The 18,163-nt window shown below is 37.4% G+C and overlaps 1 protein-coding gene across 3 annotated transcripts in view; it reads right to left on the bottom strand.

Annotated features, from left to right (window-relative positions):
• akap6 (A kinase (PRKA) anchor protein 6) overlaps window positions 1-18,163 on the bottom strand; it is a 167,155-nt gene that overhangs the window by 16,762 nt on the left and 132,230 nt on the right. For all 3 annotated transcript variants that reach the window (XM_084096982.1, XM_084096983.1, XM_084096984.1), the window contains 2 exons: window positions 16,441-16,587; window positions 6,826-7,080 (listed from right to left, as the gene is read on the bottom strand). In XM_084096982.1, the coding sequence (XP_083953108.1) occupies window positions 6,826-7,080; window positions 16,441-16,587 (402 nt within the window). The remainder of the gene's footprint in view (window positions 1-6,825; window positions 7,081-16,440; window positions 16,588-18,163) is intronic.

Genomic DNA, 18,163 nt, shown 5'->3' with positions numbered 1-18,163 from the left:
CTGTCAGTCGAGGCCTCGATCCCGACGCACTAATAGAGAGAAATAGTACCGCAGTGAGTGGATAGACAATAAAAGCAAACTTAACCAACCTTCAAGCAAGACAAAACTCGATGTCAGCAGACTGACGCTAGTCATATTATACAGGAAAAATGATCATGATGAAGGATCCTGTTTTGCATTCTGCTTGACGTGTTCGTTATTTCAAATACGTCTAAATTACCCGAGACGGAAATGCATTGGTTTGAGTCGGGCTGTCAGTGACCTTCCATAAAGCTTGTTGTCAAAGGATGCTTATTTTTAATTATTTTTCCCTTTAAGACAAAAAAAACTGACAGTGTTTTCAAAATGAGACTAATGTGTTGCGAACGGCAGACGTCCTCTTTACCGTGCTAAAGCAAACAAATGGCAGCAAAGTGATAACATTGCCATCAATGGGGACATTTTCTCATTAGCGCCTGTAAATGAAAGCAAGCGGCATGGATGTATAATGAAAAATACGACTCTATGCATCTGTGTGTGTGTGCGGCCAGTCGATTGTGTGTGTAATGAACAGGCCTGTCACCTGTCTGCTCCCCATTACTAGCTGATGAGACACTAACTCTGTGTTTGGCGGTCTCGCGCGCCCGTCCCAGAACTGGCTTAATGCGGTTAGCACTTGCCAAAGAACAGGAGTTCCTTATTCCTAATCATGGAGAAAGTATTGATATTATATCTGCGCCGTCACATTCAATCAGGCTGACGGGACCCGGAGGATGAGGCCCCGGGGCCCCACGCTGCGGCGAGCTGATCAAAGGTGCCGGGCAGACGTGGAGATGGACTCTGACTCGAATGCTGCCGCAGATATTCAGTCTGGCTTCCATTTAGTCTAATTCTCCTGTGAAATTCCTTTAATAGGAACGTGGTTTGGAGTTGGAGGTGTTTTTGAAAGGGCTCTTGGCGCTGCTTGACAGCAATCACTGAAAAAGACAATAATCGCTAAGACAAAGAAGAAGATCTAGTACGGTTATTAGTGGTGTGTCCACCATCGAGTCTCACTTTGGCTCAATACTCGAGGTTAGTGACCCCAAGAGAGACATCAACGTATAAATTTAGGCCACAGAAATGAATGATACCTCAAATCATGTCATTTTTTTGTGAGGAGCTTAACCATTTTTAAGTTTCAACATAAAACTTTAAACATAAAAATGCATAGTTAAGTCCATTTTACTGGACTGAATTAATTAACTTCATTACTTTTCATTATAATCAGGTTGAGTAAATACATAATATATTGAAATAAGAATATTTGTAATAAACATTTGTCTCCAATCCATCCACCATCTATAATGAATTCTCTCACAGAACTCTACAGTGCATTATATATTTAAATTTTAAATAATATTATTCAATTTGAATATATTTAAGAAATGTAATTTATTCCTGTGATGATCATTACTCCAGTCTTCAGTGTCACATGATCCTTTAGAAATCAGTCTAATATTCTAATGTGCTCAAGAAACATTTCTTATTATCATCAATGTTGAAAAGCATTGTGCTGCTTAATATGTTTTGTGGAAACATGATAGCATTTTTTTTCAGGACGCTTTGATGAATAGACAGTTCAAAAGAACAGCAATCATTTGAAACAGAAATATTCATCCCTGATGAGTAAAAGCATTAATTTCTTATATTTATAGAAATAGCAAATCTTCAGGACACAATGAATTCTGTAAGTAAAACGATTGTTAACTAATGACCAAAGTTGGCATGCGGATCCCGTCACGTCTCCTCTCCCTGACAGGAAAAGTCCAACCCTCGGGTTTTAATATCATGAAGGCACACTATTAAAGGAAAGACAGTTATTAATGAAAGAAGTGAAATTGGCAGCCAACTACTCTGAGCCGCCTGACCAGTGAAGGTTAAGATACAATAGAGTCTAATTTTAGACACTCCACTCCCCCTAGCAAGTAAAGAACTTAATGCTTTTTATTCAGTGGAAGACAGACATTTTTATGATGACATTTTAAAGGGTGACCATACCTGTTACTCATAACGAAGTGTCTCACTATCTCTCCCTTTTCACATCCTTTCAGCCTTTTATTGGCATCAGGAATCTACACTGAACAGACACATTCCAGCAGCTCCAGCCGTGAGGCACTACATATAGATTTTAGTTACACAGACAGGTCATAGATTAACTCTTAAACTGCCAAAACTGATGTTCAATTAAAACACAATAATCTGGGATGAATTTATCAAAATTTCTGGGGTAATCTCAAACCCTTGACCCTTTCCGAAACAGTAAACAACTATCATACGCACGAATAACATGTCAGTGTAAGATTGCAGCAGTCGGCCACAAAAAAATAACCTTACAATGACTAACAGTCCCTTATCTATGGTAAAATCTCTGTCACACACTACCTTGAGTTGGTTACTGGTTTAATAAAATACATTACTATAATATGATAAAAATAAATAAATACAGAGACCCTATTAGTGATAAAAGCAGAAAATATTATCATGTGCACAAAAAAACATTTTAAAAATCTAGGTTTCAAATGAAAGTGCATGCTTTCAATATTTTATTATTTTTAACATTTTATTTAATTTAATTTAATGTATTTTTTGTGTTAATTATTTGTATTATTATTATATTATTATATGTCGGTATTTTTAAATAAATAAATACATTTATAATAATATTAAAGGGATAGTTAACCCAAAAATGAAAATTCTGTCATTTACTCACCCTACAGGTTTGGAAGAACTTGAGCGTGAGTAAATGAATGATTTTTGGGTGAACTTTCCCTTTAATAAAAATCATATTATTATTATTTAAACAATTATTATTATAAGAAAACTAGATTGGTACATTTTCCAGTCAAGTCCCTGCCTACATTAAATACAGTTTTCACTCACAAAACTGTCCGATTACAGAAGTAAAACAGGCTGCAAACGCCATTTCACGCTGCTTTTAAGTACAGCACACTTTAAGTGTGTCTGCACTGTGGACAGAGACGAGAACGGTGCTGTTTCAGAGATTTAGAGAGGTGTACTGTAGATCTCAACTCTCCCGCTGATGCTTTTCAAGTGCTCTGTGATCACGCCAAGTCACGCCAGTTAGCCAATTCATGCTTCAAAAGCAGATGGAAAAAAAAAACAGATCCATGTAATCATCCTCCTTTCTCATTCTTTCCTTGTAGTGCAATGGCAGAGTCCATATAAATCGCACTTACCAATATTTCCGATCACTGTATTGCTATTTTCTCTGGATTATCCCTGAGAAATCAATGTGAGCCTTTTTGGCTGCATGTCATTTGATCAAAGGAGAAAGTGAGCCTTATTTCCCCCCTCCTGATCATTTAGCTCTGTGTATATTTAAAGCTTTTCCTCACTTATGTTTGTCACTCAGCAGGTGGATGTAATCAGCTCCACTACCTGTGTTTTGACACGTCTTGATTAATACTCCAAGCTGTTTCTCAGGATTTTAACTCAAATAATTATTTCATATGGATTTTCAGTCAGGGGATTTGATGTGTGCTTTTTGCCCTGTATTTATTAAAGGAGCACGGATCAAGCGAAGCAGGTTGTTTTTTTTAGAGAGCGGTTCTCTCCTGTGCAGTTTGACTAAGCAGTTTCATTTTTGTATATATGCTATACACCCAGACTACCTGACATGATGCCGTCATGTATTATAGTTTAAGTGTGCATTATGGTTTAGTGTAAGCTGCTCTGAAAAAGCAAAGTCTCAGCAAATGTGTCTCAGCAGGTGTACAGGTGCTATAGGTACTGATATGTAGTGCTCGATCAATATAGGTTTTTCGATGGCTGATGCCCATTCATATGGCCATGGAAATTATGACATGGAATTCTGTGGAACAGATTAAAATGTGTGATAAATGGTAAAACTGAGCTGAGAGAACTACGCTCTTTTTGAAAAGCAGTGTCAAAGTATCCAAAATATGTAACGAGGGAAAACGCAAGCGATAGGAGATGCGTAAACTTCTGTAAATTATTGTAAATTAGGGAATTACAAATCGGAAAACTAAAGCTTTCTGCATGTCTGGAAATGGAAATGAAATATAATAATATGAATAACTTAATTCATCTCTTATCCTCCAAAACTTTATGTATACTTTATACTGCTCTGACCCTTCTTGCTGTCAATCAATTAACCAACTAATCACACATTTTACTGTACTTAATCGTGATTTATTGCACTTAACATTAAACTTTGCCATTTATTTTTAGGCTAATACATATATTTGCATTGAATCTCAAAATGATTGTAGAAACAACAAAGACTGTATATTTTAAAGGGCACCTATTATGCAAAATTCACTTTTACATGGTGTTTGAACATAAATGTGTGCTGGCAGTGTGTGAGCAAAACCACCCTAGAATGATAAAAATCCACCCAGTGTTTTTTTTACAATCTCAATAAATCATAAGCACTGTCTCAGAACAAGCTGTTCTCAGATTCGGCGCAATGTGACGTAGAATTGCGCAGGCCCCTCCCACGACTCCTTGATTGACACTGCTGTTTGAGCCTAGACCCGCCCCGAGTGGGCTGGACACAGAGTCCGCCATTGTTCGACGCTTGAGCAGCTGTAGACAAGAATGTCTCCTAAGCGATTGAGGTGTGTTGTTGATGGATGTAAGAATGAACATAGCAGTCTTCATTTACTCCCGTTGTTACTCGAGGATGGATCTGTACTGTTTGTGATCAAGCTTACACTCTCCGGAGCAACAGGCCTAACGTGACTGGACACAAGTGCAAGCGCGCTCTTTATGACAGCTCTTCGAGTCATTTTACGGATATAAAGTTTACCAGTTTATTTAGCACCCACTGAAAAGGTGTGTATATTTGTTTACTGTTAGTTGTAACGAGTGTTTTGTGTAACTTACTTCGCTGTGTAACTTATGTTGTTGATAATGAAAGGGAGAGAGAGAGAGAGAGAGAGAGTTTATGGATAAGACTTTAATACGCACTTCTTATACTGTGTTTATTCAGCTCTTACAGAGATTCTCTGGAGTAAAACTGTTGCTTCATCTTTTGTGTGATGTACAATAAACTTCACTGAACTCGTCAGTATATTTTGGTCATCATTCGGACGGGTTTTGCTACAGCAGGCTTGTATTAGTGGATAAAAGCAGATGACAAATAAGTTATAACCATAATTAAACTAAACTATACCTGTTCTATGTCCATACAGCATATATTCTCTGGCTCTGTGGGCATTATTGTCCAACTCCGAGTCGAAATGAACACCGCGATTGAGAGTTTCTGTTCTGATATTATCAGATGAGATTGTCCTGACTGAAGCGCGAGCTCGTGAGGCTCCGCCCCCTGTGCCGTGCAGCAGCAGTTAATTTGCATTTAAAGGGCACACACTAAAACAGCGCGTTTTTCTGAGCCCCAAAAAATTACAATTTAAACATGCTGTAAAAAATGATCTGTTGGGTATTTTGAGCTAAAACTTCACATACACACTCTGGGGACATCAGAAACTTATTTTACATCTTGTGAAAAGAGTCATAATAGGTGCCCTTTAAATGTTTAATGGCAACTTTTTTTTACCAAGTACTATGAATGAAGGCCAATATCAATAATACCAATATACTATTGATGTCTCTATTAATTAGATTTTTCTGTGAATGAAATGAGTAATTATAGCCATTCAACATCATAGCATAATTGAAAAGCCATAATTTGTAACATTTAATAGGCTTTGACATTTACATGGCTACATCAGAAAAAAAGGTTCCTTAACTCTTTCCCTGCCAAGCATGGAAATGTCCAAGTTTCCGTGTTTTCACTGTTACACACTAGGGGGCGCTATGACACATCTTCTGAAAGAGTACTAAATCTCCAGATCAAAGCACATGCGAATAAGATGCAGAAACAAGCCATAGCATATGTAATATGCATATGTAAAATAATGCTATCATCAACATTAAACAGAATTTAAAACAAAACTGCCGAATGTTACCCAATGAAATGTCGACCCAGGACGAGGCACAGGACTGTGAAGCTTTGGGGGTGTTGATGGACTGTGTGTTATGCGATCATCGTTCTGAATCACATCCAGATGTAGTCTTTGACAAAAATGGGATTTTCTCATCTTTTTGCTCAAAATATTTTTTATTATTATGAAACTTACCCATATTCAAGTGTAGATAAAAAAGAATGCATGAAGCTATAATGAAACATTTTAAACGTTTGTTTAAAAGCAGAGGGTCTGTTCTTTCTTTAGATATATTGCATGTTCAGATATTCATACAACAAAATATTCTGGGGGCAATGACATTTTTTGGAAAATGATCAAAAACGCTGGTGGCGGCTGGCAACTTTTATAAAAATTGCTGGCGGGGAAAGAATTAATCATGCTCTTTTAACGCATTTTAACGCATTAAAAAGAAAATATTAATTGCAGAAATGATATCGACCTATCATTAGTGATGCAACGTAAAAGCAAGGAAGTTGAGAGGCACTTGGCTTCAGGATGTGAGACTGACCTATGTTAAATTATTGGCTAGAATTTTTTTTTATACATCACCATATATACAATGTATGGAAATTAGCTGTTTGACGTTTCCATTGTTTCAGTTGGTTCCTTCTTTGACGTTGTCTTACAACACAGCCATGCTCAGTTCAATCAATGAGTAGTCTTTGGGACACCTGTCTGAGAACATTTATCATTTTTGAAATTCCATTTGGTGACACTAGTGGAGCAGAAATGGCAGCCAAAGGATCTAAACCTGTCGTAAAAATGACCAACAGCCATGACATGAAAACCCTGAAGTAAACTCTAGATAGACGCAGCTCTTCTTCACACTCACCTTGAAGTGCTGCAGCTGTTTGGTGGCTTGCGGGTCGTGTTGTGGGTCATCAGTGTCCTGCGTGCTGCTCTCACATTGTTGTGCGTCTGGTCTGAGATTCAGATTGAAGATGAAGAGCTCGGTTTCTCTCAGCCAGCTCTTTAACTCCTTTATCCGGCTCTCCAGCTGGGTCACCATCCTACTGGTGTCTGGAGACAGAAGTTCACGCTGACTCCGCTGGCCCACACTGGGCTCCACATGCTCCGCCAGGGTTTTCTGATTGGACACAAACAGAGGTGTCACACAAGCACATTCAAGAAACAAACATGACAGGATAGCCCAATTTACCATATTTTATACACCCATTTTACTGTAGTAACATGGTATTATGATGCATAAATATGTATATATACTAAAAAAGGTAAATAAAATAAAACTAAATATAAAAAATATAAAAAAAAGGTACATTTTGTTAGTGGGGAGTGATTATAGTGATTATAATAGTGTAAATTGCAAATACAATTTATTTTATAGCACACCATTTCATGACTTTAAGGTGCATGAGTTTACTATGGTCTTTCCACAAATACCACATTTAAACTATGGTAACAACGCAAAGTGTTTGTTTAGTGTTGATCCAAAGACAAAATTCATTCAGACATCAGGCTAGAACAACTTAAATGCACTGAACTGCTTATACGCAACTCATATTATTTGGGTTTAATAAAGAAGAGAGATGTGGTGATGACTGCTGTATCCGCACTGCTGCTGTACGCCTGAAGTGTCTGATAACAGGCAGTTTCTTTTGATGAGTCTGAAGGGGTTAAAATCTCATCGCACAAAGTGGCATTTTAGAGCAACATTCAAATGTTTGTTGAATAGCAAACAATCAGCAGCAAAAAACACACCAATGATTTTAGAAATGGGCTCCGCTGAACAATTTTCTCCGATTGACAGCAAGAGAAGCGAGAACCATGCTGAGCTGCAGACTCCCTGTGCGCGTGTGTGTGCGTGTGTGTGTTCCCACCTGCCTGGGAATTGCAGTTTTTAGAGACAGGTTGAACCTTGTATACTGAGATGGCAATTGTAAGCACAATACACACCATTATCCAATTAATACACACACTGGCTGCTGTAATTGTCTTTCCTTTATGTGTGTCGTGTGTCGGGAAGCTGGAATGGAAACAGATGTGATTATGATGCAGCAATGAAGTGGCTATTTCAGCATACAGCGTCAATTAAGTTCTCAGGGTCTGACCACACACATCCAGCCTGCATCTTCCTCCCATGACCGGCCTTTATTAACACATCTGTTCCTCTCCTGTCAGCAAAGTGTTAATAGCAAAAGGAAATGGACGGCTCAACTCAGTGACAAGGGACATTTTAGCTTTAATGTGAAAATGGGTTCTTCTGGCCGAAAACAAATGTTGAGGTTTTCTGCTGGGCTGACTGAGGTAAAATCAGATCTCATAGTGATTTTATGAGACATTAGCGGTCATAGAGTGTGAAAACGTGCCGTTTTTAAAATGTAATAACTTTCTCCACATCTGAAACTACTTACCTTTTCGGCTGACATCACCAATCACTCTTACTTTTTAAACCCCTCCAACCACCTGTCATAAAGAGACACTTTTAACCATGAAATTGAACAAAATTGAAAGTAAGACTTGTAGATTGTTAAAAAAGATTTCTATTTCAAATAAATGCTGCTCTTTTGAACTTTATATTCATCAAAGAATCCTGGGAAATCTATCACGGTTTTCACAAACATTAAGCAGCAAAAACTGCTTATTTTTCAACATTGATAATAATAGGGAATGTTTCTTGAGCAGCAAATCAGCATATAAGAATGATTTCTGAAGGATCATGTGACACACTGAAAACTGGAGTGATGATGCTGAAATTTTTTTCTTTCAAAAACATCTTAAACGATAGTGTACATTTTGTTCCTCCGAAAATACATCCCATTTTAGAATGGGTAAAATTTTTCATGCTTATTTAAATTGCTTATTGAATTACGTTAGCAGACATAAAATAAACAAATGTAAAATACAGGAAACAAATTAAGAAACCAATGGATTATGCAGACATTCTAACATCATAAAAAAAAATCTGGAAATTTACGGGGGGAAAAAACTATTTGGATATAACTTCCTACATTTACATATTAATGCCCATACTGTATTCAACAACTTACCCGCCCTAATGAATTATTATGACATCATAATACAAATTTACATATAAACATCACATAGCTACAGTACAAAAACAGCTTGTTTAATTCTGTGGGTCGCAGAGAGGATGGGTCATTAAAAGTGCTATAAAAGTGTGTAATATGAACTATTTAATTCAATCAGGCCCAAAAAGTCCAGTTTCATGGACAGAGAGGAGAATCTCTCTTCTGCCACTGTTTATTCCTCTCTCTCTCTCTCTCTCCTTTTATTTCCATGTTCTTTCCACTCATCTGAATACAGATGATTTGACGGGCTTCAATGGAATCCACATACCGCCATTGTTTTCTCTGAGTAACAAATGTCTCAGTGGGAGGTGAAGCCAATGCCCTTGGAGGGTCACACGGCAAAAAAACAGGAATTTATTGCCACTTTATTTTGTTCGGGAACAGTTTGCAATCATAAATTCTTCATAAGCAGAATACTTCAGAGAATGGTCTGTCTTCATAAATATATACGACAGGGGACATCAATTTCATTTAATTCACAATTTGTGTCAGCACAGCAGATGCCAATGGCTGACTTGATAGGCTTGTTTAATATGCAATTGAGACGGCATAATGCGCGGTGCAGGGAGCAGCGACGCTCAGATTGAACTCTCCGCACCGCTGACGGTTTATTCCTGTCGCACACGCCCCAACGAGACGCCACTCATCGCGAATACGCGTCGCGCACGCTCACACCAGTCAGAAAGTTTGCCGTGACCAAGCGGTGAATATTCCTTTTCTGGATAATTCTAATTAACGCTTGATTGCGACAGGGAGGGAAGATGTGAGTTGTTTGACACTTTGAAACTCTCCGAAAAAATCCATGTTTCAGATCAAAGGCTGTTATGCTAATCTTGAGGAGCATTGCAGAAGCATATCCACGTGGGTGTATATGTTTACTCATTATTAGTGAAGATAAATTATTTAGCATTATACCACTGTGAAGAGCTGTGTAACTTCACCTTTATAGAAATAGTCAAACTTGTGATTACCCTGCAGGAAAATGCAGCTAAAACTAGATTCTGATGGTAGAAGCTGGTCGTTTATGAGCTGGTCTAGGTGGTTGAGCCAGTTAGTAGTGACGATTCTCTCTGACCAAACAGTGATCAGCAGTGTTTACACCTCACATTCTAGTATTGGTACGGCTCGCTTGGAACCTCAACCGAGGTGGTACTAAAAAAAGTACCAGGTACTAGGTACTGTACACAGTGGAAAACCCCCCAAAAGTGAGCCGTACCGAGCCGTACCATGCGGTGGAAAAGCACCATTAGAGCTGGTAAACCACCTTGGTTAAAGTCGTCCCTTAGTCAATAATTTTATCCCTTAAAACTCATCTTTGATCAGGTTTTTTCCTGTAAAAAAGAATTCTTCATGCCTTAAAATAGCTGGAAATCTACACCCTTGCTTCATTTAGTATTTGCGGATTCATGAATATGCAAATTATCCCCGCCTCCAATCACTGACACCAGCTCAGAGACCCACTCAGTCAACTTTTTCTGAAGTAACTAGTAAACACAAAAGCATCGCTCATTATTAATACACTTAGCCTTTTGCTTGTCTACATTATTAAACAGCTAATAATATGTTGCTTATAGACCATGTTCCCATTCACCATTTCAGTCTGCCTTCAAAACGTTTCTAAGAATGCTGATTTTTTGAACAACTCAGAACGTCAGTGGAGAAAGGCATATAGTTTATCATAACATCAGAATATACATCATATACATACAGCGGGGGAAATAAGTATTGAACACGTCATCATTTTTCTCAGTAAATATATTTCCAAAGGTGCTATTGACATGAAATTTTCACCAGATGTTGGTAACAACCCAAGTAAGCCATACATACAAAGAAACAAACAAAAATAAGTTCAGAAATTAAGTTATGTGTAATAATGTGAAATGACACAGGGAAAAAGTATTGAACACATGAAGAAAGGGAGGCGCAAAAAGGCATGGAAAGCCAAGATAACTGCTGAAAACTTACAGTAATTAAAAAGCAATCCAGCCCCCTGTCAGTGGAAATTAATAACAGCTGGTTCAGTCCCAAATGATGGCCTACAAAAAGGTCTCATTGCCAAGGTGTCACACAAGACACATCTCATGATGGGTAAAAGCAAAGAGCTGTCTCAAGACCTTCGCAACCTAATTGTTGCAAAACATAATGATGGCACTGGTTATAGGCGCCATTCTAAGCTTCTGAATGGTCCAGTGAGCACTTTTGGGGCCATAATACGGAAGTGGAAAGACAATAATTTCACCATAAATTTGCCTCGACCAGTGCCCCTCGCAAGATTTCTGATAGAGGAGTGAAAAGAATAATCAGAAGAGTTGTCCAAGAGCCAACACCAAGTTGTATGGTGTTTTTAGGGTAATGTGCACTGCCATTTCTCCTCCAAATATGGTGTGTATTATGGCATCCAAACAGTTAATTTTTGCTCTCATGTGACCACACTATATTCTCCCAGTATTTCACTGGCTTTTCCAAATGTTGTGCAGCAAACTTTAAATGAGCTTCAACATGCTTTTTTTTCAGTAATGGAGTCTTGCGTGGTGAGCGTGCATACAGGCCATGGCGGTGGAGTGCATTACTTACTGTTTTCTTTGAGACAACAATACCTGCTATCTGCAGGTCTTTTTGAAGCTCTCCACAAGTGATCCTTGGCTCTTGGACAACTCTTCTGATTATTCTTTTCACTCCTCTATCAGAAATCTTGCGAGGAGCACTGGTCGAGGCAAATTTATGGTGAAATTATTGTCTTTCCACTTCCGTATTATGGCCCCAAAAGTGCTCACTGGACCATTCAGAAGCTTAGAATGGCGCCTATAACCAATGCCATCATTATGTTTTGCAACAATTAGGTTGCGAAGGTCTTGAGACAGCTCTTTGCTTTTACCCATCATGAGATGTGTCTTGTGTGACACCTTGGCAATGAGACCTTTTTGTAGGCCATCATTTGGGACTGAACCAGTTGTTATTAATTTCCACTGACAGGGGGCTGGATTGCTTTTTAATTACTGTAAGTTTTCAGCAGTTGTCTTGGCTTTCCATGCCTTTTTGCGCCTCCCTTTCTTCATGTGTTCAATACTTTTTCCCTGTGTCACTGCAGTTTTAAGGAGAAAATACTCAGCAATGGTGTTGACTTATGAATTTGAACATTGTTTGTCTGAAAGCATATTAAAAACATCACATAGACATAAACAACATTAAAAACTTGATTTTCACCACAGGGGGTCTTTAAGTTTATGGGAGCTGATTAACAGTCTTCTAAACACATTGAAGTGATTGACCACTATTGGCTGGTATGATGGGCTGGGTTTCTGTAGCTCATCTAGTATGGCGCTATAATTTCATGGGTTAAATTTTGAGGGAACAAACATACTGATAAAATGTACATAAAAATATAAATATACTACTGGTAAAAAGTTTGAGCAGTGCCGGTCCTCCCTATAGACAAAGTACGCAAGTTGCCCTGTTGCTCTCAAAAAATTATTTAATGACTAGGGATGCATTAATCGAATTTTGGTTTTGGTTTTGGTTTTAATGATTTGGTTTTGGCTTTCAATGATTATGAAAACATGATGCCGCATACCGTTCATTTCCCTTAAAGCTACACTGTGTAATTTTTTAAGTTGATTCTTAGCAAAAAATTACATGTGTAATTACTTCCACCAACTAATCAAGTATTCCCGTAAGCGTAGAATCTGCCATTCAGAATACATACGAGCGAGTCGCTCGAACACGCCTATTCTCGAGGACATGTAACAGAGTCACCAAGGAAGCGAAAGATTTGTAATAGTTTTCTAAAGTAACCTCATCACTTGAAGGAACACTCATGGACGAAGTCGAACTGGAAGCCATGTTAATCTTGGAATAATACGGCCACCGTAGGAGTTAAAACGCCATCGGAATGGGAGGGCCTAGAAAGTAATATTCAGTTGGTAGTCATATACAATTTCACCGCAAGATGGGAGAAAATCTTACACAGTGTAGCTTTAAAGTGGTGCATTGTCGCCCTTTCTATGTAACATCCAAATTAGCCATGTAACATCACTGTTGTAATACACAGTCTCCTGCTGGAATAAAAAGAGTTAAAAGCGTATTGAGCTGCGACAGCCAGGCAGCTTTCTGTCGGAGTGAAACACTGACAACTAAGTGGCTACTTTGGGTTTCGAGTGTGCGCTTAAACGGACAAATACACCGTTTTCACTTAAATGCAGTCGTTATGTCTTAAGTAAACATAAATAGTTGGGAAAGTAATCAAATGCTTGTTAGTATATTAGATCTGTGCATTTGGTCTTAAAGTGACAGCAATAAACCTGCTGTCTGTCATTTTATGTTAATCGAACAACAAAAGAAAACAAGAGAATCATTCACTGCTCTTCACTGAATAACTTGAGTAACTTTAATAAGAATCAATACAGGGCTCGCAAAATCGCTCGCCCGACGTCCCGGGGCTATTGTGTTTTCCAGTCGGGCTACCAAAATGCATAACCGGCCTGCCCAACGGGCTATCTGAAATATTGTTCGCTTCAGTCTTGTTATAATCAGATTCAGCGCGTTCTTCATTTTCAATCTGCAGCGGCGCCGAGCAGAGCGCAGTGCACGTCAGAAACAGAGAGGACAGGGTGTGTATTCATCTGAGCCTCATTGGTCTGTCAATGTCAGAATATTTGAGATGACCAATCAAATCAAAGTAGGTGGGCTTTACACAGAAGCTGCTGAGTGCGAATTTGAGCAGAGCGACTCGCTTCAGATTACGGTCAAGTGCGAGATAAGATGTAAGTAGCTAAACTAAACACTTCATATCTGACAGCTTTTTAGGTCATAAATGTGAAATGAATGACAAAAATATTAAGACAAATGACATATACTTTTGTCGAATTTCGCCATTTTGAACTGTAAATAGGCCTATGTAACGTGACTAATAATTAGTTTACTGTCATTGTGAGGGGACATTAACAGAGCATTAACAAAGCCGTTTTCATGTTAGGCACAAGATTAATAATGAATGTGTACATGTTGAGAATTAATATACAATTTGTAGCAAATTCAGTAAATTAAAAAGGTTCAGCTTTAGGAGGGGAAGAGACAGGGCAAGATGAGGAGACTGAGAGAAAAAGAAAGAGTGATGGATAAGAAGTGAGAGCAAGTATTGACACATAATCTACTGCCTGCTGACATGGTTTTAAAGCTATTTCTTATCCTTTTTTGGCCTTCAAACGTCTTGAAATGGACATATCAGAGAAATAAAAAATGTGAACCCCCTAATAACCTTAAATGTAGGACCTCTTTGATTATAAAGCCCTGTCTACGGCCCTGTATTAGGAATAAGATCAATAATGAATGTGTACATACTGTGAATGAATTTAATAAACTTAGTTAGGCTACCTAGCTTTCCTAGTAGCTTTCAGTAAATTAATGCGTCTGAGAAAATGATTCATAAATCAACCTATCAGTTGACCCTGTGTTTACTTCACTGACAGACAAAAATGAAAAGCCTATATCAGTCAAAGCTCAGCTTTAGGAGGGGAAGAGACAGAGCAAGAGAAAAACAAAGAGAATAGGAGTGTGATGCTGATGAGGAGAGAAAAATAATCAGCTGCCCACTTACATGGTTTTAAAGCTATTGTTATCCAATTTTTTTGGCCTTCAAAACATCTTAAAATGCACATATGTAGATCAGAGAAATCAATATTTTCTCGGGGCTGCCCCCGAACCCCCCTGACTAGCCTACCTCACATTCGGGACCTCCGTGATGATAAAACCCTGCCATCTGCATGTTAATGAAACTTAATAGTGAGCATTAGACCCTAAGCTAAAGTGTTACTTTTTTATTTATTTTTTTTTCATCATACCCTCATTGGGGGTTGAGCCACAGACACAGGCTGATTCATGTTCAATACTGGTCACACACATTTCAGTTCAGTTAGAACCAGATGCATATTTGTTGATATTTTGTGTTTTGAAAAAGTTTTTGATTCATTGTTTTGACTCCTAACCAATTTTCTACATTAAAAATGGTCTTTTTATCTGGGCTAGTAAAATTCATTTCGGGCTACCAAAATCTGAAGAGTGCCAGCGATTTTGAAATTTTGCGAGCCCTGCAATATATATATAATTCATACGGTGAAGACTATTCAAAGTTTTTTTTTAACATTTATTTCTGTATAGCTATTATTATTAGTAGGCTCAATTGTTTATTTCATTTTTACCTTTTTTCTATTGTATTTGTTCCATTGTTTGTACATTTATTTTAAGTTATTATTGACTGTTTCAACTCACAGTTGATTGTTGATTAAGAGGTTGGGGGTCATAAGGGTTGTTCATGAACGCATTGACCGTGGTTTTGCTTAGGGCCCCAAGAAGTCTAGGACCGGCACTGAGTTAGAGGTTGATTTATTTAATGTTTTTGAAAAGTCTATTATGCTCACAAAGCTGCATTTATTTAATCAAAAATACAGTAAAACACTAATATTGTGAAATATTATTACAGTTTAAAATGATTGTTTTCTATTTTAATGTATTATGTCATTTATTACTGTGTTGGCAAGATGGTCACATGATCCTTCAGAAATAATTCTAATATGCTAATATGCTGCTCAAGAAACATTTCTTATTATTATCAATGTTGAAAACAGTTGTGCTCACTCATATTTTTTGTGAAAACCGTGATAAAATTTTGTTTAGACTTTGATGAACAGAAAATAACAGAATTTATTTGAAAGAGAAACATTATAAATGTCTTTACTGTCACTTTTGATCAATTTAATGCGTCATTGCTATATAAAAGAAGTCATTTCTAAATAAATTAATAAATAAAAATCTTACTGACCCCAAACCCTTGAACAGTAAACTACAAATGCAAATAACTTTGGATAAACGTGTGATAAATGAGCTGCATTTATCCAGGAAGAAAGTACAAGTAAACAGCTTAAAAATAGAAGAAACGGTAACCAAGCAGAAACATTACAGGGAAATTTTTAAAAGCCTTTGAAAAACAGGGTAACTTTGAAATACGTCAATTTGACGCAAAGGAAGCGTTCAAACAAATGTGTTTTAAGATGCATTTACGCAGTACTTTTATTCTGACAATGTCTTCCCAACTTTTTCTTGCATTCTCAGCTCTAAATCTTCCCTACCTGCCCGCTTCCCTCTCATCTCAGCAGGGCGCTCTGGATCAAGGAAAGATCAGTATCAAGGTGCGAAACTCACCTGTGTCAGAGCAGCTCTGACTTTGAGAGCCGGCTGTTCAGGAAGCACTTTCTTTCCATAAAGGAACCCCTGACTGATGTGATGCTCTGTGCTTTTAACAGCCATTTCCCAAACAGGACAATAAAAGTTTCATAGCTCCTTTGTTGCAGCAGAAACAAATGTTATGTTCATACAGTAGACTGAACAGAGAGAGACCAACCAACCTCGAGTTGATCCCATTTGCTCCTGAGGGCCGTCAGCCGCTGGTCAAAGTCAGCAGGAAGTTCAGTGCCGCTCCTCTTCAGAGATTCAGACCAGCCCAGAAGCTGAGTCTTCTTGGGAAGCCACATGGACATCTCCACACTGTTCCCCTGTAGAAACACAGCAGTCAGAGGGTGAGAGAAGCACAGTTACCATTCAAGAATGGGCTTTTGCAGTTTTATTACAACCTAAATGAAGCGGGGACTTGGGATGGATATGTAAAGTGTTTTCTCCACCCTTTGAATGGTTGATAAGCCTATGTACAATTAAAACACAATCCTTTTAAAAAAAGACCTGCATATTTTGTACACTACAGTTCAAAAGTTTGTGGTTAAGTCTCTTATGCTCATCAAGGCTGCATTTATTTGTTCACAAATAGTGAAAATTACAGAGCCCCGTGCATGAGGTGAAAAAAGTGCATATCGTGCACTGTAAAAAATGATTTTTTGGTGACGTAAATACTACTGAAAAAAAACAATGTAATTTACATGAAAAAGTTAGTTCAGGCAAGAATTAAAAAAACTAAGTAAATTCCATATCAGTACTTAATTCAAGCGAGTAGAAATGAAAGCGTAAATATCAACTCAATAAAATTAAGTAAAAATTACTCAACTTTTCTGATACTGGGGTTCCCATCATGCACTGGACCTTGAATAATTAATGAGGTTCATTTTTCACTGGTTTCCAGCTGTATTTACACTGTTTTATCATTGCTTTTGTTGTCAGGATTAGTAACTTGCCATTTTGTGACATTTCGAGTAAATTTTCTGCTTAAAATGACACATTCAAACACAAAAATGATCCATCAAATGTTACCGTCATTGTGTATTGTCTACCAAGTATTGAGGTCTTTGCATTCACATGATGCTTAACATCTGACATGATGTAGTATAAATTACTTAGATAATCTAAGTAAAGCACATACTATAAATGACTGGTATAATTCAATATTATTGTTTGAGTGAAATGTAATGCAAAGGAAATTTCAACTAAATTGATATTAATCAACCTTTAACTAGCCAAGTTAAAATTACTTATTTCCTTTGTTACTTTCACTTAACTAGGTTAAGTAAAGTTTACTTAATTCCATATTCCAAGTAAATTTAACTTAAAGATTTCTAATTAAAGCTACTGATAAATATGTTTAGGTTTTTACTTGGCAAATCTTTGTAAATTTACAAGCATTTCTGAGTGAAAAAAGTTGCCTAGCTTTTTTCAAGTAAATCCTACTCCAAATTTTTTTCAGTGTGGCCACGAATTAACAATTTGTTCCCATGACTTACTAAAACATCAGCATGTTTTACTAATACGCTCTTTTGTTTTAAGTAGATTGTGTGCACAATATAATAATTTCTTCCCTCGTTCTACTAAATCGTGGCCACGTTGTAATAATTTGTGCTCTTGTTTTAGTTATTATTATACTATATTTTATTTATTTAATGTAATGTATTCCTGTGATGGCAGAGCTGAATTTTCAGCATCATTACTCCAGTCTTCAGTGTCACATGATCCTTCAGAAATCATTCTAATATGATGATTTGCTGATCAAGAAACATTTCTTATTATTATCAATGTTGAAAACACTTGTGCTGTGGAAACAGTAATACATTTTTCCAGGATTGTTTGATGAATAGAAAGTTCAAAAGAACAGCATTTATTTGAAATAGAAATAATTTGTAACATTAT

The sequence above is a fragment of the Abramis brama genome (assembly GCF_963993115.1).
Source record: "Abramis brama genome assembly, chromosome: 21".
NCBI classification, from domain to species: domain Eukaryota; kingdom Metazoa; phylum Chordata; class Actinopteri; order Cypriniformes; family Leuciscidae; genus Abramis; species Abramis brama.
This window is presented reverse-complemented; position numbering and strand designations above follow the sequence as displayed.